Source organism: Lynx canadensis, chromosome F1, assembly GCF_007474595.2.
Source record: "Lynx canadensis isolate LIC74 chromosome F1, mLynCan4.pri.v2, whole genome shotgun sequence".
NCBI lineage: Eukaryota > Metazoa > Chordata > Mammalia > Carnivora > Felidae > Lynx > Lynx canadensis.
The window spans coordinates 33,083,271-33,109,162 of record NC_044319.2 but is presented as its reverse complement, the minus strand read 5'-3'; the positions used below and the strand labels follow the sequence as shown (position 1 = coordinate 33,109,162).

General features: G+C 41.1%; 1 protein-coding gene across 3 annotated transcripts in view; it reads left to right on the top strand.

The window, feature by feature from the left end:
- The first annotated feature begins 919 nt into the window (after window positions 1-919).
- HSD11B1 (hydroxysteroid 11-beta dehydrogenase 1) overlaps window positions 920-25,892 on the top strand; it is a 29,257-nt gene continuing 4,284 nt past the window's right edge. For all 3 annotated transcript variants that reach the window (XM_030303067.1, XM_030303069.1, XM_030303068.1), the window contains exons 1-4: window positions 920-1,086; window positions 1,825-1,955; window positions 2,705-2,816; window positions 2,948-3,133. In XM_030303067.1, the coding sequence (XP_030158927.1) occupies window positions 999-1,086; window positions 1,825-1,955; window positions 2,705-2,816; window positions 2,948-3,133 (517 nt within the window). In that variant the 5' untranslated portion in view covers window positions 920-998. The remainder of the gene's footprint in view (window positions 1,087-1,824; window positions 1,956-2,704; window positions 2,817-2,947; window positions 3,134-25,892) is intronic.

The window sequence follows — 25,892 nt, the reverse complement described above, 5'->3', positions numbered from 1 at the left end:
CCAAAGTGGTTATTTCTATATATCTGTGACACATTCTAAATAACTAGGGGGTTTTCCCCTGGTCCTTTGATTGTTACTAGATCCGTCTTTAGCCGGATGTAGACCTTGGGGGGCAAATTTTGCTTCAACAATGCGAATTCCTTCTGTTTCTGGACCAGGTCTCCTCTCCTTTGCATCTTTACAGTTCTTGTGCCTCTATAGCATTTACAAGACCCAGTTTAATAGCTTAGTGCCTTTTTTTTTTTTTTTGGCACTCATTATTTCTTCTTTATTTGCTGTTAAAGTAATAAGTGTACGTTCCGTTGCACTTGCCTGAGAGAGAGTCTTGAACTGGTCTTGGGTTTCCCGCCATCTGGGTTCTTGCTGGCTTGCATTCCCCTTTGATGTTGTAATACTTGTTCATTGAACTTGAGTGTGGGGCTTATAGGGCTTGTTTCTTCCCCCCCCCCAAATGTGCACATTTTTTTCTTAAGCTTATTTTTCTGTTTTGTGCTGTTATTTTTAATTGCTTCCGACTGGGAGGTGGGGCCAAGAGTGAGATTTGGCTTGAATTTGGCTTGTTTTGCTATTACTCACATTTCCCCAGAAGCCCCGCACACACTTTCTCTCTGCCTTTGACGTACCACTTTTGAACGGCCGTTGATTCTTGGCATAAATGGTGTTAAGAGGAAGATGGGCTCTGGGTAGGGATGTTCAGGAATCCAGTCCTGTACAGTCATGAGCTTGGCCATCTGGAAGTCTCTTCTTGCTCAATGAAATGGAGTAAACATTGTCCATTATGAAATCCACCACACAGGCTGCCAGGGACGAATGGGATCCCACCCAAAGCCAATCGCTGCTCTGACAGGGAAATTGGCTAGCACTGCCTGAGACTACTCCAGCCTCCCCCGTCCCTGATGTCACAATTCAGAGGCTGCTGCCTGACTGGGAGGTTGTAGAAAGCTCTGTAGGTTCTCTCTGTGTGTCCTACAGGGCTCCTCGGGCCAGGTCTGTGTCTGATGGCTTTTATGAAAAAATATCTCCCCCCCATTCTGGGGATCTTCTTGGCCTACTACTACTATTCTGCGAATGAGGAATTCAGACCAGGTAAGTACCAATGTATCTAATTCTGGAGGAATAGATAAAAAACATAGGGGTGGCTGGAGTGTTTCTGAGGATCCAGATGAGTTCCTGATCCCCAAAGTTGCTGAACAAGAGGAACCCTGGGGTGGGACTGTATTTCTGTGTCTTCTAGACATGGGCTATGGGTAATAGAGTGTGGGGAGGGGTAATCATGTAGCCAACAGATTGCCAAATAGTCCATGCTTTATTTGGCACCCTTAATGGAAAGTAATTTCAGATTCCTTACAAAAATGAGGGTAATTCCAAAATTTACAACACAGCCAGATAATTGGGCTCCAAGGAGAGACTGATAAGTGGGAAGCAAGAAAGGATTCTGGAGTTGATGACTAAATAGAAGTGAGAGAAAATCCCTGGAATCTCTATGAGCACATGTGTTTTGATGACTTTTTGGGTTTTATTTCAAATGAGCAAAATTGGATGAGCCCAGAAATGTCTGGAACTCTAGTGTTTTAGCTGAAACCTCTGTCAATGAACATTTTTAGAAAGGACAGCAAGAAGGCTTGTTTTGAGCAATCAAGTTAAACCTCCATTTCAGAGCATGTTTATGAAACTTGAACTGTTCCTTCATTGATTTATACAGTTTGAGAAAAGTTGATCTGGGCTCATAACCTTTAGACATTGAGATAAGGCTGCCCACATCCAGAGAGGAAGGAATATTGCTGCCAAGTTGGGAATGGTCCTCACTTCTTTTTGGTTTCACAGAGATGCTCCAAGGAAAGAAAGTGATTGTCACAGGGGCCAGCAAGGGGATTGGAGAACAGATGGCCTATCATCTGGCAAAGATGGGAGCCCATGTGGTGGTGACAGCAAGGTCTAAAGAAAATCTAAAGAAGGTGAGGGTTCTGTGCCCACAGACACATGTACTCTCTCATGTCTAGATGTATTGTATATACTCACATACACAGGCCAACACACAGAAGCTGACACGTCCATACATAGATGCAAACACACACACACACACACACACACACACACACACACACAGATTCAACACCCACAGGAATATAAAGATAATGCATTTAAGTATTCATTCCCATGCACACACATACAGACACAAAGTTCTTGGGCTATACATGCTCATAGACATGCCTATTCACCCATATTTACACATGGAATCACAGATATATAGATATGTGCTCAGATACCAAAATTCTAGTACCTACTCACAAATTCACATTCTCATCCCCATGCAGACTCAGACACATGTTTTCTCATATACTCAGACTCACAAACCTAAGGCTACAAAGAGTCACAAACCTAGGGCTACCCACATGGAAACAAGCATCCATACCAATAATGCATTCAGACACATCTATTCACAGAAACTCATAAGCACAAGCCATTAACTTAAACCCCAGCACAGGGATGATTTACTTAACTTACAGCCTAAGACAAAGATCGTGTCAGGTTGCATTTAGCAACACACACACATTCATTGAACTCATGCTTACACACACATATCCCTACCATTTCTTATCAAAACAGGTTTGTGAGCAGTTTCTCACTTAAACCCCCATTACTTCAGAGATTGCTCCCAAAGTCTACGGCCAAGACTGACGCCATTGTTGCTGTGTCCCCGCAGATAGTATCCCATTGCCTGGAGCTTGGAGCAGCCTCAGCACACTACATTGCTGGCACCATGGAGAATATGACCTTCGCAGAGCAATTTGTTGCCAAAGCTGGAAAGCTCATGGGTGAGGCTGCTCTCCTCCCTCCTCTTCTTGACTTTGCTCTAGGGGTGACTAGGGAGCTTTAGGGAAGGGGGGAGGTTGAGAGGAAAGGTATCACCCCAGACAGTTTCTCTCAACACAGCCATCTCTTGCAGGGGGACTAGACATGCTTATTCTCAACCACATCACCAACACTTCTATGAATCTGTTTAGTGGTGATATCCACATCGTGCGCAGAAGCATGGAAGTCAACTTCCTCAGTTATGTGGTCCTGAGTGCTACTGCCTTGCCTATGCTGAAGCAGAGCAACGGAAGCATTGTTGTCGTGTCCTCGAAGGCTGGTGAGTGGGGCAGGGACCACGATGGAAGGTAAGAGTAGGAGAAGTAGCAGGGATGGTGTTGGGGGCTCTGCGGTGAATGTGAATTTTTGTCAGTTTCCATGCAGAAAAGTAACACAATATAAACTAGAATTTTCAATGTTCACAGTGGGAAAAAATTATAAATAAATAAATAAATAAATAAATAAATAATAAATAAATAAATAATAACACAGTGATATTAAGCAAAAGCTGATTAACAGCTTGACCCTATACATGAATAGGCAGACATATGAATATGAGGCTTGGGTGTGTAAACTCAATGAGAAGCACACATCCTGAGGAAAAGAGACACGGTTAAAGAACAAATTGGGTCATAAGAAATGGGGGGCTGTTAAAGGTAGATGGGCTACAAGATCCTTGGGAGTAACAGAGAAAGAGCAGTAATGCAGAGTGCCCACGAGAAGCTTGGTGGTTTGTGACCTAGAAATGGAAGTCTAAAGGGGCTTTGGGAGACTGTGGAGGAATAGCCCATTCTGATACTAAGGGAGAGACCTGGTCATGATGGATAAACATGATCTTGCTTCTGCCATGACCAAGAACTGTAGGTTGGTAAAGTTCGTTGATGATACAAAGGTAGAACTGAGACGTGAAATATTTTAACATACAGTTGTCTGATAAGTGGATTAAACTAAGGCTAAATGAAATAAAGAACAGAAACAAGCACATCATATCATTAACAGATCTGCCTATATTGGGGATGTTCTCCAAAATCGGAACTTACTACCTTAAAAGTTCTATTTAAACAACGAACAGGGTAGGGAGAGAGCGTGTACAGAGAAATATTCATGAAGAGAACACTGTGACCAAGAAAGGTCCTTGATGCTTTGGATGGTGACAGTATCAGAAGTTATCACCAATAAAAAGCTAGAGAGTTTCCAGCTTGAGGGATTCCTAGGCCCACTTTTCTCATGCATCCAGGAGAGAAGTCCCACACGTATTTGTTGATTAGTCAGAAGGATGTGACTGGAAGGTGCAAACACCAGGATTAAAACGAGCCATTTAAAAGTGGTTCCTGTAAAAACAAATAACAAAAAAAACAAATAACCTGAAGACTTTGTAAATTCTTAAATATTTCCCAACTATTATTAGGTATTACTGTAACTAAGAACACCATCTATGTTGTAAAGAATTCTATTTCCTGGACAGGAAAGGCCTGCATAGTGATGGGATAAAAGGGCAGTGTGTCTGTGCTACCCGCCAAACAGAGTGATTGATATGCATCCCTGTGCTTCCCAGACAACACAGACTCCCCACCCCTCCCCAGACACAGCCTCTCTCCAGGCTGAAAGGAAGGGAGAGCTTCCGGATGCATACTGAGTGGGAGGGTGCTGGGCACATCCCAATACATCCTAGGGCATTGGCCAAACCCTCACATCAGTCATGGTGTAGGTGGCTTTAATGATTTTAGTTGATTAAATAATATATCCACTCTAGGCAAGAGAGCGTGTCTTGATCTTTGGCTAGAGAAATTTAACTTCTATAACGTACAGAGAGTCTTAATGTTCTCAGAAAGAATAAGAATTATTGTAGGAGCCCAAGGGCATGATGAAAGTCTGATAACCTCTTCCTCCACACCTCTTCCATACCTACTAAATGTCGCTTCATAATGTTTGTGGACTCAGAGGTGGAAAATCTAGTTGAACTACTATCCTTCATGTCTGCTGTTTGTGTAGCCCAAAAAGTTCAGCCTGTTTGCTTTGAAGCATGTCTGTGATTTGCAAAGTACAGACGCTTTGCTTTCTCTCCCTAACTGAAGAATTTTTCTTTCCTATGCTGTTTTTTAAACATTCAGCAAACATGGTCATTATCCTTCCTTAAAATCTGAATTCCATAAACATGGGATGCTAATCCTCAAATAGATCCTAAGGTCAGCCAAAGAGTATTGGGATGAATTTTTAATCATTCCTTTCAGGGAATACATTAAGTCCCTTATTGAATTATGGTGATAAGCAATTGTTGTTATCTCCAATGCATTTCCAGGTACTGCAATACATAGAAATCCTATACTTTTAATACATTCTTTAAAGCCTCAGCTTTAAATATGCTTTAGCATCAAAACAGTATTGCTGCCTCTGGGAATTTCCTTACAGTCCACATCTACCCATCATTCAACACCATTTGGGGCACCTACTGATCAAGTTTCTATGGATATATAATATCTAGTTATTACACTGATTAGTCCTCCCCTCCTTCTACCATATGCTAGTTTGGCTATAAGTTGAGCTACTATAACAAACACCCAAATCAATGCTAGCTTACACAAATCAAAATTTATTTTTCTCTCATAAAACAGCTGGAATAAGCAAGGCTGATATGGTGGTTCTGCCCCCACGAAGTTGTCCAGGAAACTCTCTATCTCAGAACCATCATCCCTGGGATGTTATCCTCACCTGTATGTCCAGGATGGTTCACTATCACATCAGAATTCTAGCTAGAGAAAATGGAGAAAGAAGAATAAAACCTGAAAGTTGTATACTTCAGGGCTCCTGGGTGGCTCAGTCAGGTGAGCATCCGTCTTCGGCTCAGGTCATGATCTTGTCGTTCACGAGTTCGAACCCCACATCAGGCTCTGTGCTGACAGCTCAGAGCCTGGAGCGTGCTTCAGATTCTGTCTGCCTCTCCCCCACTTGCATTCTGTGTCTCTCTTTCTCTCTCTCAAAAATAAATAAACATTAAAAAAATTTTTTTTAAAGAAAGTTGTATACTTCTCTTCTGCCACAGCTGGCTGCAATTGTGGTCTCTACTCAAAGTGGATTTGTGTCCAACTGAAAACCAGTGTCTATAAAAGACACTGATGTTGATAAACAACTAACAGTGTCTCCCACATCATCCGTGCCAAGATGCATACAAGACTAGAAGGTGGTATTCCCTCTAGGCCACCCCATGTGACTACTGCATACCATATACACACTCCAGATTCCATCTCTCCAGATTCAAGATCCATCATGAACACAAAACCCCTTCCATCAGACAGCAGTACAGGAGGCAATGGGGCAAGAATGTCGAGATGGTATTTGTGAAACAAAGATATTAATTCTCCAATGCAACTGGAAAAGAAATCACTGGTTTGGGCAAAGAACATTTGAAAACATCTGGAAAAAGTTTATCTGCCGTTAATCAAAATGGGTCTTCTGGAGGCAGGTTCAGTTTTCAAAAAGTAAAGGTCATTCCATTTTCATGCCCCTTGGCTCTGTGACCCCTGTAACGATGGCCCATCACATCAGTTACACACGTGACAGCCAGAATCCAACTTCTAATGCTGCTTCTCCGCCCCTCCTTTATCATAGACAAACTCTGTGATTCCCTGCCTCTTTCTCCTCTTAAGAATCTCACTTCACATGAAGTTCTTTCCATCTATCACCAGAGCCCTTTAAACATTTCCTCTTCCTCTAATCTACTACATTTTGGAAAATTACCTTTAAAATTCTACTTCCTCCCCCCCCTTTCTTTTTTGGCTCTCTTGGTGATACAAATACTACTAACAACAGTTATACTAAAAATACTAACCACACTGGACCAGGATAAATGTAGGGATATTAATTCTTCTATATCAAGAAAAACGTTAAGACATATTTTGAAGTGCAACTAGACATAACAAAAGACTGAGTTTCTTTAAATATTCAAAATGAAAAACTAAAGGACTAAGAGAACCCTGCCAATAAACTGTGAATGCTCAGACCTCTCATTGAGAGCTCCATAAGGGTCTCCAGTTACCTATTCATGATTCTCCAAGTAAGTCCTCTTTTAAAATGATCAACTTTCTGTATATATTTTTTAAGTCTTATTCAAATGTATTCCTTTTCTGGTTTATCCATTTCCAGAATTGCTTCATATATTTTTTTTACACAGATGTGTAGTATTTCAGGCATATTATGAGATGAGTAGCCAGTGGCAAATACCTCATAAGACAATGCTTTTGTGGGAAAACTCAAACCAATGTATGAAGTCACTTGTTGGACCTTAACCTGTTTGTCGGTTAAGGGCTGCCTGTGTGGTCCAAACCTGTTTCAAGAATTCAACATTACGGAGAGGGGGAGTGGGGGTGAGGGGGAAACCAGGTTTCTCAACTACACATATCAACTAACAGGATTTGGAATACCCATAATGGTGTTTTGCATCAGGACAAGAATATACAGATGCTAATCTCATCCCTCCCTTCAGCTCTGTATACCTACTTTTTCCTGAAAAGCCCTAAACAATGCCTCAATGTATGGATATGCCTTGGAGTGCAGTGGGGAGAGGAGGGTCAAGGTCAATGTCTAGGATGCAAAGGGGCCTAGGAGTTAGAATAAGAAGGGGTGATTTATCATTCACCCAATTGCTTTATATTTTTCTAAGACGAATCTTTACCCTTAAATCCAATTACCTCAGAAATCATTTTCAGGAACCATACTTTCCAAGGTGAGTAGAAGTGTTTATATATGTGAATAGAGGTGTTTACATGGGCAGGAGGTGGGTGCTGCTGCAGATTTGCACTGTTTTGAGGGGAATGGGGAGAGACAGTGGGAGAGGAGGTATGTACATGTATAGATGTCATCTACAAGGTCTGGAAGAAGGCCAAAAAGGAGATTCAAGTAAGAATCAACAACCTGGACATAGAAATTTCAGGAGTCATTGTTGCCTAAATTCAAGAGATTGTGTTTAGGCAAACATGAAGGACTGAGACAGAACCTGCTGGACTCATCTTCAGGTTCTGGGACTCAGCCCCGCAAGAGGGGCACATAGAGATTTGAAGGGGGAGAGATGACTCCCTGCTGAAGACAGTAACAACTTAGTATAGGTTAAGAACAATATGATGCTATCCAGGACAGCCATTGCTCCATCTTCCCCCCTTGAAAGGCTGCGGTGGGGGTGGGTGGGCTTAAGGAGTCATAGCTCCTTAATGCTTCTAGACAATTGATTTTGTTCAGGTGCCCTTCCTGGTGAAAATAGGAGGGTTCTACCATCCTTCATGTCTACATTTACTCACCAAGGACTTTTAAAAGGCTTAGAACAAATATACTCTATTTGGAAATACACAAGTAGAAAACTAGGTCTTAAGAAAAGAAGATAAAACTTATCAAATCACTATGTTGAACACCTGAAACTAATGTAACATTGTGTGTCAATATACTTCAATAAACTCGAAAAACAAAAAAAGAAAAGAATATTTAAAAGTGCCAAACTTAGACTCCACATAGATGCTGTGCTTAAGTTTCAAATTTGGCTCTTGAATTTTCTTAACAACAACAACAAAAGAATAAGGTCAGTATATAGATAAGATTATAGGCAAAAGAATCCCAAAAATAAATAAAAACGTTGAAAAAAAAATTTTAAAAAAGAAAAAGAAAAAAAAAGGGGCGCCTGGGTGGCGCAGTCGGTTAAGCGTCCGACTTCAGCCAGGTCACCATCTCGTCCGTGAGTTCGAGCCCCGCGTCAGGCTCTGGGCTGATGGCTCAGAGCCTGGAGCCTGTTTCCGATTCTGTGTCTCCCCTCTCTCTGCCCCTCCCCCGTTCATGCTCTGTCTCTCTCTGTCCCAAAAATAAATAAAAACGTTGAAAAAAATTTTTAAAAAAAGATTATAGGCAAAAGAAAGAGATACTGCAGGAAGCAAATAGTATCTGTAATCAATTTCTCATAAAACACTGTTTTTCGTAAATAAAAGACTATAAATGAAGGCACAAAGTAATGAAAAGAGCAATGGCCCAACAACTTTCTGAAAGTTTCTTAAAGTTTCTATGATTTTAAAAATTATACACACATTATGAAAATCTGAAAAATGAAGAAAAGTATAAAACTGAAAATAAGTCATTCATAATCATGACAATATTTTGGAGAATTTCTTTCCAGATATAGATAGATATAGATATCGGACAATTATTTTCCTACTGCCAGATATTTAGGTTACTTCCAATGTTTTGCTATTTTAAAAATCCTGCAGGGCCTCTTAGTGACTCAGTCAGTTAAGCCTCTGACTCTTGGTTTTGGCTTAGATCATGGTCTCATGTCTCACGGTCATGATCTCATGGTTGTGAGATGGAGCCCCACGTTGGGCTCTGCACTGACAGCATGGAGACTGCTTGGGATTCTCTCTCTCTCTTCCTCTTTCTCTGTCCCTCCCCCACATGTGCACATCCTCTCTCTTTTTCTCTCAAAATAAATATTTTTATTTTTTTAAAAATATTTATTTATTTTTGAGACAGGGAGACAGAGCATGAACGGGGGGAGGGCAGAGAGAGAGGGAGACACAGAATTGGAAGCAGGCTCCAGGCTCTGAGCCATCAGCCCAGAGCCCACGCAGGGCTCAACTCACGAACTGTAAGATCATGACCTGAGCCGAAGTCAGAAGCTCAACCGACTGAGCCACCCAGGCGCCCCTCAAAATAAATATTTTTTTAAAAACCCTTTAAAAACCCTGCAATAGATGTCTTATATGTTAGCCTGTCACTAAGTTGATGATTATTTCCTAGATAAATTCTTAGCACTAGATTTACTGATGGGTGAAATGATGAAATGATGATGGTGAAATGATGGAAACATTTTTTTTTTAATTTTTTTTTCAACGTTTTTTATTTATTTTTGGGACAGAGAGAGACAGAGCATGAACGGGGGAGGGGCAGAGAGAGAGGGAGACACAGAATCGGAAACAGGCTCCAGGCTCCGAGCCATCAGCCCAGAGCCTGACGCGGGGCTCGAACTCACGGACCGCCAGATCCTGACCTGGCTGAAGTCGGACGCTTAACCGACTGCGCCACCCAGGCGCCCCTGATGGAAACATTTTTAACGCTATTGCTGTATTTCCAAACTGCCTTAGATACAATGAAAAATAAGAGACTAGACTTTTTAAATACACAAAAATAAAAAAAGAATTTATATGAGTATAAGCATCATGCCCCATTCCCACTCTGAGTATAGACCTGAGTGTTCCTCTCATACCTATTCTGCAGAGTTCACAAAGTTTTCAGCAATTGACAATTTTTGTAGGTAAAACAAAAAGGAGTTTAGTAGTTAAAATTTTAAAATCTTTATTTGTGAAATGGGACGTGTGAGGTCCCTGTCTCTTTGAGAGCAGTAGTATTTTTTTTGGTTACCATAAAATCCTTATTTCCTACAATAGCATCTGGCATGTAGTAGATATTTAACAAAAGTCAGGTAACGATTGAATTCATTTCATTTTCATGTGTTTATAGGATATTTATATTCTCTATTCTGTGAATTTTTTCCCCATGCTCCTGCCCATTGAGATGTTAGCAAAACTTTTCTAATAATAAAGACACCTAATTGATTTTATCTGCAGCTTCTTGTTGCAAACATTGGCAAAGTCATATGTTTGAAACACAGCTAAATATAAAATTAATAAAGTGAAAAGTGAATTTGGCATGGTGTGAATATATAGCTTGAGAGAGTTGGGCTTGACCAGGAGAATTCCTGTTGAAATAAGTATTGATTTCAGTTAGTAGAAGACCACCTAAGGTACTTCAAGATTAGGAATGGGTGGGGAGAGAGGGCATAACTTTACATCTGAGAAGTTTATTCTACACACAAAGTTGCAAAAATGTTCCCAAATTACATTCATTCATCTTCAAACGATATAAATCAAGGGTCCACTCTGAGCCACACACTGTGCCAATGCCCGGGCTTTGTCAGGGAGTGAGGAAGGCGAGACACGGTGCATTACCGTGGAGCCCTCATTCCAGTGTAAATGATCGTTACATTGTTTACAGTCATGAAAAACTGAAGGCAATCTGAATGTCCACCACTAGTGATAGGTTTCTAAATTATAGTGAAATGCTTTATAAATTTTTACACATACTGACTATAAAATCATAATGTTTTAAAAGAAAAGTAACTTAGAGAACAGTACATATAGTATGACCACAACTGTATTTAAAGAAGGAGTCTTTTGCCTTTCATTTTATAGACTTCAGAGCTGTTTCTTGTACAATGAGCTGAGAATAATTTGAATAATTAGAAAAGTTAGAATAATTTTTAAAACAAAAGTAAGAGATGGAATTCTATATGGTAACCAGAAGCAAAATGTTTCTCCTCTCATGATGGCTGACTTGGGGGGGAGGTGGGAACAGAGATTGTGCCCAATCTCACAAGGCAACAAGCAAATTCAAGTGACTAAAAATACTATGTTACCAAATTCAAACTACTAAATGCCATGGTAGGAGTGGACTATTGTATTGTTTGTTTGTTTGCCTACAAAATTGTCAGTTGTTGAGAACTTTGTTAACTCCACAGAGTAGGTTTGAGATGGGCACTCTCATATACACCTAGTAAGAAAGAATATTGTTCTTTTATTAATTTTAACTCGTTTCCACCATTGATTATTAAAAGTCTAGTCCTTTATTTTTCATGTTCTCTTAAGCAATTTGGCAATATGTGTCCATAGCCTCAAAAGTGTTCCCATCATTTCACTTAGCAAACATAATATTGAGACTCTATCAAGATATAATCATCAATCCAGTCACAGATGGATGTACAAAAACATTTACTGTAGAATTTTTTTCAATTTGTCTTTCAATCTGCAAGCAAAGCCACCACACTGAAAATAGCCAGCTGACATGTGCCTGAAGTCAGCCATCACAGCCGACTTAAAGTCAGGATCCAATTATTGCATAGTCCGTTTTACTATATGGGTTGTAAATTACTTCCTATTTTCCCATGAAGTTGTCTGGTTCAGGAACTCCCATTTAATAAGTGCCTATAATAAATCCTTTATTTCTAGCATTAGAAAATTAGTCTTTCCCTGTACTCTCTAGTTAAACAATATTTAAAGAATATTATTTTGAAGGGGTGCCAAATGACTGGCCCACATTGGACGTACATCAGTCTCAGCCCATCCCTGGGAAGACAGCTGGTCCTGTGGGAATTGCAGCTGAGACCGTGGCAGGAAATAAGGCCAGGTCAGGATCTCCCAGAGATAGCATGGTTCTGCCATACCTGCTTTGCTCAGCACATTTGCTCTCCTTCTCTCTCCATTAGCTTTTGCTTCCTTTGGCACCTAGTTCAACCTGGCTGCCACTGTCCTTTTGTCAGCCTAACATCTCTCAATATGCTTTTAACTTCTGCCCCATTGCCAGCTCCCTTGGTCTCTCAATCTCCCAACTCCAAATCCTCTCACAGAAGAGGTATCTAATTGGCTCTGCTGAATTTTATAAGTGAATCCCCCAAGTTATTCATGACTTGACCAGTCTAGAGGCACAATCATTGACTCAGGTCTAATTAGTGAGGCCACAGGAAGGACAGAGTTGGAGTAGAAGCAGGGTAGAGAATGGTAGACATGTTTGAGTCATTTGCATAACCTTTGGATAATCTTCCTTAAAGACTGCTTCTGTCAGCACAGGTTGTCAAACTTGGGCAGGCTGGGACAGGACAGAAAGCAGCACTGGCAGCCTGGCTCGGGATATCAACACTGAAATGAGATTAGGAGGACGTCCATACAAGAGGCAGCGATGGTAGCTTGGTGTCAAGTTTCAGAGCTCAAGTGGGCCAAGGAGGCACCACTTGAGGTGCCAATATGGTGCCATATTCCTTCCCAATATGGAGGGAAGAGGTCACCCGTGTGCCCTGGTAGGAAGTACCAGAGCCCAGGCAGGATGAGGAAGACATCCACACAGAGGACTCAGAAAAAAAGTGAAGAATAATCACATCCGAGGGGCATTCATCAAATAACTAACGCATACCAAGGATAATGGAAGCCAGGTTCTTGCTGCCGAAGTTACAAACATGAAAAGGAAAAAACTGGAATGAACCGTGTGATATTAGATTGGGCGTAGGGTGTCTAGGAACCAATCATTCCTAATATCCATGAATAGATATGGAAATATACATGTGTATGTCTATATATGTATGCATATGTTCCCTAGCTCTATCTAGTGAGAGGATCTGGGAGCACACTCAGCGTCCAGATCTTGGTTTTTATTTTTACTTGTTTTAAAGTTTATTTCTTTTTTGAGAGAGAGAAAAAAAACCATGAGCTGGGGAGGGGCAGAGAGAGAAGGACGGAGAGAATCTCAAGCAGGCTCCACATGCCAGCACAGAGCACGATGTGGGGCTCGAACTCACAAGCCATGAGATCATGACCTGAACCAAAGTTGTTTGCTCAACCAACTGAGCCACCCAAGTGTCCCAGATCTTGTTTTTTTAAATATCATTCTCCACTAAAAGGAACCAAGTATTCTTGGAGAAATGGTTGATTCCAGGGCAATGGCAGAAATAGTATAAGATGGGCCAACCTGTGCCAGTGATTTTAAAACTGCTCAAAGAGGGGCGCCTGTGTGGCTCAGTCAGTTAAACGTCCGACTTCAGCTCAGGTCATGATCTCTCAGTTGAGGGGTTCAAGTCCCACACTGGGCTCTGTGCTGACAGCTCAGAGCCTGGAGTCTGCTTTGGATTCTCTCTCCCTCTCTCTCTGCCCCTCCTCTGCTCATGCTCTATCTCTCTCTGTCTCTGTCTCTCAAAAATAAATAAACATTAAAAAGAATTTTTTTTAACTGCCCAAAGAATAATAGGCACATGTTCTAGGACATAGAAACTTTTAAAAGGCTCCCACTAGCCAAACCTGGGACCATTGGGACATTTGAATAAATAATGATAAAAATGGGTAATAACCCATAAGATACAATAAAAATCCATGATGATATAAACAAACACATGAAGAAATGGGGAGTGGACAAGGCATTTCCATAGAGTGGAAAGCTACATGATAAATATGGAAGGAGTGATGAAATTAGAAATAATTAGTAATAGTTGAAAAGAATAGTAATAATTTGGCCAGAAATCATCAATGGATGCCAAAACTAGTGGGTAAAAGTTTAATAGAAAACACAGTATCTACATAGTCTTAAAGTACCACCCTACTCAACAACAGAAGAACAGCCTGATTCGAAAAGGAGCAAAGGACTTAAATAGACATTTCTCCAGAGAAGGCGTACAAATGACCAACAGGTATATGAAAAGATGTTCAACATCACTAATTATCAGAGAAATGTAGATCCAAACCACAATGAGATATCACCTAACAAATGTTGGGATAGCTAGCCATTGTCAAAAACCAAACCAAAACCAAAACCAAAAAAACAGAAGGTAACAGGATGTGGTGAGGATGTAGAGAAATTGGAAACCTGTTGGTGGGAATGTAAAACGGCACAGCCACTATGGAAACTAATATCGAGGTTCTTCAAAAAAATAAAAATAAAAATAAAAATGGAATTACCATATGATCCAGAAAGTCTACTCCTTGGTACATACTCAAAATAATTGAAAGCACACCTCAAAAAGATATCTGTACTCTCATGTTCATAGAAGCATTATTCAAAATAGCTAAATCATGGAAGCAACCCAAGTGCCCATCAACAGATGTGTGAATAAGCAAAATGTGGTATATACATACAATTCAGCCTTAAAAAGAAAAGTAATTCTGATATATGCTACAACATGGTTGAAACCTGAGGACAGTATGTTAGGTGAAATAAACCAGTCACAAAAAGGCAAATACTATAGAATTGCACTTACATAAGATACTTAGAGTAGTCAAAATCATAGAGACAGAAAGTGGATGGTGGTTGCCAGGGGCTGGGAGAAGGGAATGAGGAGTTACTGTTAATGGACATAGAGTTTCAGTGTTGCAAGATGAAAAGAGCTCTGGAAATGGATGGTGGTAATGATTGCACAACAAGAGGAATGTACTTAATACCACTGAGCTGCACACTTAACAATGGCTAAGATAGTTGTTGTTTTTTAAGTACCATCCTATAAAATATTGGAGTAGGTTGAATGGTGATCCTCAAAAAGATAGGTCTATGGCCTAACTCCCCAAACCTGTATATGTGATGTTACTTGGAAAAAGGGTCATTGCAACTGTAATTAAGTTAAGGATCTTGACATGAGATCATCCTGGATGACCTGGGTGGGCTCTAAATCCAATGGCAAGTGTCCTTGTAAGAGACAGAAGAGAAGACATAGAAGGAGATAGTGGGGTGAAGATAGAGGCAGAGTTTGGAGCGATATAGCCAAGAGGGATGCTGAAAGCCACTGGAAGCTAGAATCAAGGGAGGATTCTCCCTCCCTCCCCTAGAGCCTTTAGAAAGAGTACAGCCCTACCAACACCTTCATTTCAGACTTCTAGTCTGCAGAACTGTGAAAGAATAAATTTCTGTTGCCTGAAGTAAGCTAGCTTGTAGTAATTTGTTACGGCAGGTCTAGGAAACCAATAAATGACTTTCCACATTTTGATAGTTGCATTGTGGTTATATATAGGGATATATATATCCCTATATGTAGGAAATGCACACTAACATACTCAGGGGTGGTGGGACATTGGATTGGCGATTACCTCAATTACAGCAATTACTCTCAAATGGTTCAGAAAGAGTGGGGGAGGTCATTTGTACTATTCTTGCAACTCTTCTATAAGTTTGGAATTATTTCAAAAGAGAAAAAAAAATCCCCATCCTAGGGGTCTAGTGACTTGGATGACATATGAGGATGGATTTTGTGGGGCTTTCTCGTGGGTTCCTTGGAGATCCCCTGCAGGAAACATGCTAGTACTTCCTCCAGCTCACTCCTCTCAGCTTCTTCCTCAGCTTCTAGGTTTTGATCAGCCCATCCCCCTTGGCCCAGGCCACCCCACCATCCCTGGGCAGATGACTCCAGGCCAACTCCCCCTCTACAGGCTCCACATTTGGTGTCTGAGAAACCTGCTGCTTATTGATATATTTGATCCCACAATGCACCCAACTAGTTCCCAAACTCCACTGGACACTTGCAAAGGTGGCTAAATAATCTTAAAGCTCCTTTTGTGGGGTTTACGGTGAAGGGAATGCAACTGTCTCCCTGACCCTCAGTGGATGAGCATATAAGACAGTGACAATTCTCCCTTTTCCAAACACAACTATGTAGGCTGGATATGGGTGATTAGGTAATGCTGGTGGAACTAGCTGGGGCCACCCTTCAACTCTGGGGGCTCTTAAAGTCTCTTTTGTTCTCGTCTTGGAAGACGTGCTGATGCTCACGACAGCAGGAGCCACATTTCATGGCCTGCGCAGGAAAGCTCTTGCCAAAATCATCTTGCAAAACCTAGTAACAGATTTTATCTTACTTATCTCTGCAGCATTTTGCACTGTTTCAACAGTATACATTCTTCTTTTGTGTTCAGCCAAAACACCCCCCACTGGGTGTCATGTCCTCTGGCTGCCCTGCATGCCTCAACTTAGTTCTCCTCATCCCCCTCAAAGTCTTACTGTTGGTTTCCTTAAGATTCTTTCCATCCTGAGCCCTCTTCTCTTTTTGCTCAACATACTCTTCCTGGGCATTCCCACCCATTCCCATTGCTTCAATTACCACTGGATGGATTGTGGGCTGTCTTAATGCTAACAATGATACCTCAGGTTCTCCAAAGCCTGGAGGAGGAAGATGGGTTTATCTTGAGACCCCGATTCAACCCAAGCAACAAAAGACGTTAGACCCTGAGGGGCCCAGCTAAGGAAATATTTTTAGGAAAGGCTGGATAGAAGGGGCAGGATCCAGGATGAGTTCCCTGCCTCAAAGCCATCAGGGCGTGGTGAACCCCAAGTTGGGGCTCGCTCAGTAGAAGATGTGGCACATTTGCCTGGGGTCACTCTGAAAGTCTGAAGGCAGGCAGAAATGAAGCTTTTCAATCCTGCACACTTTCTTCTGAGCTCTCAGTTCAGGCAGTTTAAAATCTGCCTTTGAAATGGAAATACTGTAATTTCAAAATCTCAGCAGGGCAGTTGGGGATGGAGGGTGTGGAGTGGATGAACAAAAGCACTGAGGCCTGCTTTTGACCTCTTCTTCTCAGCTAACAAGCTCCAGCGCACAGCTTAGCTGCCAGCCCTCTGGCTCTTGCTGTTTCTACAGTGGCTAAGTCCCAGCGTTTCTGGGACAGAGCTAATTGCAAACAGTATGTCCCATTCATCACCAAGTCTGCACTCTTACTTGTCAGACTCCATGTCCCATATTTTGCTTCAGAAATATGATCACCAGAGCTCTGTTTCCTTGTGGTCTAAAACTTCCCAGGAGAGAAATCGAGACGACATGTATCTATTCTGCTGGGATGGCTCCATTCTCCCCACGTAAACAAAACCTAACCTTGAGCAGAAACACCCAGCCTTCTCCACCCTAACTTTCATGACCGCTTCATGCAAATTAGTACATTTATTTACTTGCTCATTTGATTCAATTAAGCTCATACTCTGGCATATTTTTTAACTGCTAGTTGAACAAGTGAATCTCGTAGGCTACAATCAGAAAACAACTTTATTCTTTCCCTCAGACCCATTCTGTGGGTTAGCTCACCCCTGAACCTGCATGTGATCGTGGGTGGACAGACACACTCTAGGGTAATAAAAGATCCTCTGGCTGCTTCCAGTCTCAAAAAAAGTCTCACTTCGGTAGTTAAAATGTCTGGCCACAAGTAATTTAACTGAAGTTTCTCTCCCCTCATCCAGCTCCCGGGTAGGAAAGAGAAATGGGATCAGCTCTTCCTCCCATTCCCTATCTCCTCCCTGCTTCCCAGGCCCCCTCTGGCCCCTCTTTAAAAGAAAATAGGGCACATGGGGATGAAGGGAGGTTCAGGATAGGTAAGGTCTTACTTGGCTGGCACCTGGTGAATATACCACTAAACTTTGGCCACAGCAAATGTTCAAAGTTCATGCTTTCTGACCTGGGAGGATGACCAAATCCGACTCTTGCATTGGATGTTTTTGTGGGTCCTTTGGAAGCCCCTGCTGGAACACTGTTAGCTCTCCTTGTGATCTGAGCAGAAGTTGCCTATGTGATTTATTTCCCTCAGGCCCTGGGAACACAGTGGGAATACAGGAGGATACATGCACCACTTGGGGCTGTCCTTTGGGACAGGATTGGAAATGACTCTGGGGAAGAAGGGACAGGCCCCAGGACAAAGCCCATAGGGTGGTGAGGAGAGTGTGGGCTGGACGTCAGGCTTCCTACAGGGAGTTCCCTTGTGTATGACAATCTGCACCAGCTCCATGGTGGCCTTGCCCATAATAACCAGAGCCTCTGGGGTGGCTCCCCAGTCCTTGGTGCCCCCTCAAACTCCCAGGGACAAGGTCTCCATGAGGCACCCTTAGAGTTCCTCTCACGAGGATGGACATGAGGGGAAGGCCCACCTTCCTTCTTGGAAGATGGCTGAGACATTGCTCGTTTCCTCTCCCTACTCCATTCCCTCTGTCCTCTTCGCCTTCAGCCCTTCTTTCCCTCAGGATGGTTAGTATACATGTTGCAACCACATTGTTTTTCTGGATTTTTGGTTCTCTTGCTTATCTGTGTTACTACAAGCTGGGTAAGGACACAGGCAATCTGGAACCTCCCTCAGAAGATGGAAGCATTGGCCAGTTACTATGTTCTAGGCCTTTGAACCTCAGTTAAAACTAGAGCAGGAGAAGTCAATTTTTAACATCCTGTTACATGTGATTTATTCCATCTTGTCCAGAGCCTCACAGAACCTTTCCAAAAAATAAAAATCTGGGTTTTTAGAGAGGCACTGCCCTTTTCAGCTTCCTGAAACTTCAAAATATTTTACATAGGACAGAATGCAGAGGTTTCCTCACACAAGCAAAGGAGTGATATATGAGAAAATGTTTAAGAACAGCTGTGTGAATAGAAAACAGACTTTAACAAATGCACCAAGGTTGTTTTGGAATAGTGAGAACCTAGGAGATTTTCCTCACTTCTATTCTCTTTTTTCTACTCTTTGACTAGTTTCAACTTTCCTTTAGTGAGCCTAGACTGGTTCACAAAATCCTTTATCTGCAATTCCAAAACCCAATAAGCTATGGGTGAGAAAAGCTCTGAATACTAAGGATTTCCCCCCATAATTAATTCTCTGTACTTAATTTAACTTGAACTGAAGGGAAGCCTTAAAGCCTTTATCTCAGTGTGAACTTTCAAATATTTTACTGAAGAAATTATAATGTGTTTGCTTGCAGCATGCCTCCCCAGACCCTACTGGAAGTGTTATGTAATATACAGTATAAGCCCCATACCACCTCCTAAAATCCAAAAATAATTCTGAATTTCTAGGGCGCCTGGGTGGCTCAGTTGGTTGAGTGCCCAACTTTGGCTCAGGTCATGATCTCACAGTTCATGGATTTGAGCCCTGAATTGGGCTCTGCACTGATGGTGTGGAGCCTGTCTGGGATTCTCTCTTTATTTTATCTCAAAATAAATAAACTTAAAAAAAACTGAATTCCATAACACATCAGGCCCTGTTGGTTTTGGACAAGTGCTTAAAGCCTATATTTCTAAAGAGGAGAAATGTAACAAAGTGTTATTATTTTTCTTGTTCTACTAGCTTCTCATTATAACTAACTCATCCCCACCTCTAGTCCTTGTACAAGCTATTCCCTCACCTTTCTGGCCCTTCTGTACCTTCTTTTATCAGAGCAGAGTTCACAACCTACCTCCTAGAGGTAAAGTTTGAAGTTTCCTGGTTAGTCTAATATCTTTTTCACCTGAATATCGAGTTTAGATTTGGGACCAAGCCATACTAGCTTGGGCTTTAAAGAGACACAATGACTCATAATTTAATGACAGCTCACCCAACTATTGTCATAAGACTTTAGCCCCTTCCAAAGACCTCCCCTCCCCATTTCTTCTGGGAATTCCTAGATCAGGTTTAAGGAGCTTATGTCATCATGAATCTCCTCCTCCCACCATAAGTATGGTTTATTGATAAAGACCCTCTTTCCTACTGAACCCTTCAGCATAGCCCTCTACCCCAGCATACAGACTAGAAGACTCTGGGGAGGGAGTGGACTCAAATCTGCAGGTTCTCTGCAGACTTGGGTTTTTGGTTTTTTTTTTTTTTTTTTTTTTTTTTCATTTTTGGGACAGAGAAGACAGAGCATGAACGGGGGAGGGGCAGAGAGAGAGGGAGACACAGAATCGGAAACAGGCTCCAGGCTCTGGGCCATCAGCCCAGAGCCTGACGCGGGGCTCGAACTCACGGACCGCGAGATCGTGACCTGGCTGAAGTTGGACGCTTAACCGACTGCACCACCCAGGCGCCCCGGGTTTTTTTTTTTAAAGATTTTACTATGTTTAAGTAATCTCCACACCCCATGTGGGGATCAAGCTTACAACCCCAAGATCAAGAGTTGAATGCTCTACCAACTGAGACAGCCAGGTGCCTCCTCTCCATATTTGAATTTGAGAACTACTGGTTTAAAGGTTTGCACATCGGGGCGCCTGGGTGGCGCAGTCGGTTACGCGTCCGACTTCAGCCAGGTCACGATCTCGCGGTCCGTGAGTTCGAGCCCCGCGTCGGGCTCTGGGCTGATGGCTCAGAGCCTGGAGCCTGTTTCCGATTCTGTGTCTCCCTCTCTCTCTGCCCCTCCCCCGTTCATGCTCTGTCTCTCTCTGTCCCAAAAATAAATTAAAAAAACGTTGAAAAAAAAATTTTAAAGGTTTGCACATCAATGGCAACTCACAAAATTTGAGAGATAAAATATGGTTATAATGAAGCAGTCTTCAGCTGAGAAACTGACAGTTCCCATTGGTAGTTATGTTACCCTGTACCTAATGCATAGCTTTCATAATAAAGGTTAACAATTTTTCAATAGTCTTTGTCCAATCTTGATCCTTGTCTAATAATTCAGTATTTTTCTTCACCATTTAAAAATATTTTTTAATTTAATTTTTATTTTTTTAAATACTTATTTAACTTTTTTTAGAGAGAGAAAGCGTGCATGAGCAGGGGAGGGGCAGAGAGAGAGAGGGGGACAGAGGATCTGAAGCAGGCTCTGTGCTGACAGCACAGAGCCCAATATAGGACTTGAACTCACAAACCATGAGATCATGACCTGAGCCAAAGTCATTCACTTAACCGACTGAGCCATCCAGGAGCTCCTAAAAATGTCTTTTTAAGCCATGCATCTATCTGGTGAATTTTTCAGGAAGTTTTCTGCCATGTCTGGCTGCTTCTCTCCCTCTCTCCTTTCTTCCCCTTTCCCTTTCTCTCTTCTCTCACCCTCCTCCCTGGAACAAACAAAGTACCACCACCAACAACAAAATCTCTCCATTTCTCCTGCAAAACAATTCAGAATCTTTTTTGTACTTTGAGCACAGTCTAAGACATAATTAAAGACAGAAAATGGGATATACTTAAGTTCCCTTAATAAGACAAAAATTACTGCTACAGGAATTCAGACTGGGGGGTTCACATGGTCTCTTGCTTCTTCATCCCTGTTGCTACCTGGAAAGATACATAAAATGCCACAGTCAATATCTTTTTTAATATCAAGAAGGGTATAGTGGGCTGATATGTCAACCTGGAAACTGTGAATATGACCTTATTTGGAAAAAAAGGTCTTTACAGACATAATAAAGGTAAGGATCTCAAGATGAGATCATCCCAGGTTATATGGGTGGGCCTAAATCCAGTGGCAAGTATCCTAATAAGAAGAGTACAACACACACAAAATTGGAGAAGGCCATGTGAAGATGGAGGCAGAGAATGGAATGATGCCTCTGTAAGCCAAGGAATGCCAAAGATTGGGAGCAGACATTAAAAGCTTACATGACATTACATTAAAAGCAGACAAGGAAGGATTCTCCACTTGAGCTTTTAGAGGGAATGTGTTCCTGCTGATACCTTGGTTTTGGACTTCTAGTCTCCAGAACTGTGACAGAATAAATTTTTGTTGCCTCAAGGCACCAAGTTTGTGGTAATTTGTTGTTATGGCAGGCCTGGGAAACTAACACAAAGGGACAGGTAGTGACTAGCCCTCTCTACTTATGGGTAGCCTCATCTGTCAGCTTAGAAGTGAAAATAATTTTGCTATTCATAAATTTTGCCTATTTAGGGTCTTAATGGTCAAGCAGAGAATCTTCACCAACTCAGGATGGCTGATTTCTACACGTGGCTCCCCAAAAATATTCAGATAAAGAACAGTGGCTTCTTCCTGAGTGATATATAGGATTGTTGAATCACTGTATTGTACACTTGAAACTACTATAACTGTATGTTAACTATGCTGGGATTAAGATTAAAAAAAAAAAAAGAAAAAGAACAGTGCTTCTGTTGAGGAAATGTCAGCTACTGCTTGAAATTGTTGGCCACTAGAGTCAAATTTGAATCCTGATTTGGCTCCTGGTTCTCCGACTCATTAACCATGCAGCTTTAGGCAATTATTTAGCCTTGAGACTAGCACATAAGAGCTACATAAATATTAGCTCCTATTTAACTCCAACTTTTGTGTTTATTTTGTTTGCTCGTCTGTTTGTTTATTCTTTTCAATGGCTAGAGATGGCTACCCCAGTCCCAAACTTACACGACTTTTTAGTTCAAAATCCAACAGCAGCTAATTAAAACCCTTGCACCACTTATTTCAATTTCTTGAGAGAGAGACTACAATGTATGTTCAAGTGGTTGTGTACATTAACTATTACTGGCCTGACCTCCCATGGCTGGGAAGGCAAAATCTTTTTTTTTTTTTTTTTTATAATTTTAGGAATGTTGTTTCCTTTTTTTAAATATGTAAATGTTTATTTATTTGTGTGTGTGTGTGTGTGTGTGTGTGTGTGTGTGTGTGTGAGAGAGAGAGAGAGAGAGAGAGAGAGAGAGGAGGAGGGAGCAGGGGAGGAGCAGAGAGAGAGGGAGACAGGGAATCCCAAGCAGGCTCCTCACTGTCAGTACAGAGCCCGATGCGGGGCTCAAACTCACGAACCATGAGATCATGACCTGAGCCAAAATCAAGAGTCTGATGCTTAACCTACTGAACCACACAGGTGCCCCTGGAAAGGCAAAATCTTTTTGAAGGTGATGTGTCTAGGAAGGCAATGGTGAGCATTTCTAGAATACTGAAGCCTTTTAAATTGTATATATTCGAACCTATTTATATATACCCTCATAATGTATGCCTTTGATTTCATGCTTTAAAAAGTAGCTCTTGGGGCACCTGGGTGGCTCAGTCAGTTGAGTGGCTGACTCTTGACTTCAGCTCAGGTCATGAACTCAGGGTCATGGGATGCACTGGTTGTGGAGCCTGCTTAAGATTTTCTATCTCTCTCCCTCTGCCCCACCCCCTTCTAAACAAACAAACAAACAAACAAACCAAACAAACAAAAAACAGTAGCTTTTACCTTGAGATCATACATTGACCCATATTTTTTATTTTACTTTCCATGTATACTCTCTAATATATTTAAATTCTTTTATCCCAAGGGCACTTTTCTTTTCACCAAGTAGCTAGCTACTTGTCCCAACATAGTCTTCTGAGTAGCTCCTACTTTTCTAATTTGAAACATGAATACTAATAACAACAGCATTTACTAAATGCTTTCTATGTGCCAGAGTTTGTGCTAGGCATATTACATGGATTATTTCAGCTTAGTAGTATTATTATCCACATATGACAGCTAAGAAATGGCATACTTGGGATTCACACCCAGGTCATTTGACTGTCAAACTCATACTTTCAACCACTATGCTACTCATAGAAATAATTTGGGTCTATTTTTAGCTTAAATAATAGGAAACATTTTTGACACAACTGGAAGTCCAGATTTAGGATGGGCTTCACAGTTGACTTGGCTCAAGTTCAATGTCCCCATGAGTCTCTTGGCTCTGCTTCCTTCCATGTGTGACTTCATCCCTAGGCTGATAGTAAGATAGCTGTAGCAATTCTAGCCCCCATATCCAAGCACAAAAATGTCCAGTAGAAGAGAAACAAAATGCTACTTTAAGAAACTCTCCCAGAATAAGAAAGGATTTTCTCAGACCCTCCAACAAAATTCTCAAGTCACATTGGCCAAAATTGGCCAAATGCCCATTTCTGTATCAATTATGGGCCAGAAGATTGGATTAAATCAATTATATAAGCCCACCCCTAGAGTTAGAAACAGTATCAACTTTCTTTTGGAACATGGGCATCATAAAAGTAAGAAGTACTATCAGTAAGGATTAGGTTCAGCTCTCTAATTCAGAAAACTTAAAATAGCAGTAGATTAAATAAGTTAAAAGGTAAATCAAGTCTGGAGGTAGGCATTAATCTGGAGGTAGGGCTAGGATGGAGGCTCCATGGTCACCCAGTTTCCCTCTTCTCTCAATGCTCTGCTGTTCTCAACATGTGGCTTCCACTTCATGGTTCTAGATAGTTCTGGAGCCACAGCCATCATACCCACCTTTAGGCACCAAGAAGGAAGAAGGAATGGAAGGAAGAGACTGATTTCTGTCTTTAAGGACATATCCCAGCAATCACATGATACATTTCTGTTTACAACCCACTGGACAACACTTAGTCATCTGGCAACATCTGGCTGAAAAAAAGCTGAGAAATGTGGACTTTATCCCAGATAACTATTTGCCCAGATACACATCACAGATTACACTACTAAAGAAGAAGAGCAAAAGATACAGAGAGAATGCCAGTAGTCTCTAGAACAGGTGGAAACATGAACTCAACTGGGGTTCTGTTACGGAGGAAGAAGGGGGAACTAAATAAATTCTGGTTACACAACCAACAATGTGTCCTGCAGCCCTGATGGAGTCATTGATCTAGTCCTAGACTAGTCAACAACATAGTGGTATCAAATACTCTGGATGGACATCTTGTGCCACACACCCATTCCTGGAACTTGGCTGTAGAGGCATTCCAAGCCAAAACTCATGATTGAGAATAGAGTTGGAGTGGTTCCCTAAAAATATTTGTTTGTATTTTTTTTAAGAGTTAATACACTACGAATTGAAGTTTGGGATGCCTGGATGGCTCAGTCAGTTAAGCCTCTGACTCTTGATTTCAGCTTAGGTCATGATCAAGTCATGAGATAGATAGATAGATAGATAGATAAATAGATAAATAAATAAATAAATAAATAAATAAATAAATAAATAAAATTGCACCTTAAAAATAAGAATTGAAGATATTTGTACTGAAGATTAAGCTTTTGTCTGTCTACTATGTTCTAAATTGTTTTCTAGTTTATCATTTACCCTTAACCTTTATAGTTATATTATTAGTTATTGCTTTCACATACAGAACTTTTACATTTTATATTATTAAATATTCTTTACCTTTACATATTTTTTTTTACTTTTCTGTTAGAATGATCTTTCATAACCAAGGATTTGATAAATGCTCACCTATATTATTCTTTCCTGATTAAATTATTTTTTATCAGTCAGAAGATTCATTCTGCTACACATTTAACAAAAACTCCACTTACAATCACTTCACACTAAATAGGGGTTCCTTTTTCTCAGGTCATAACTTCCGGGTTGGTTTGGTGGACTCATTAGATCTTCAAGAATCCAATCTCATTCCATGTTTCTGTTCTATAATCCTTAATATGTAGCTTTTCCTCAAGTTCACAAACAACCACTGCATTTCTAGGCATCACATCTGAAGTACATTTAGAATGAAAGAAGAAGGGCAAAATGTAAAAACTGCATGCTACCGGAATCCACAGATTTTGTCAGGAAATCAATATCTTTCCTGGAGACCCCATCTGTTAGATTTCTCATTGGCCAGAACTAGGTCACATGGACACACAAAAGAGCAAGGGAATCTTGAGGAAGTAAATATTTTTATGTGAACACATTGCTGTCCTGAAAAAATCAAACTTGATTATTAAGGGAGGGAATGGATATTGGGTAGACAACGTCTGCCATACTTTTCCAACTAGAATTTTTTTGATATATGATATAGAACAAGGAGCTAACAATTTTTTCCAATGAGTTAACCAACCTCCC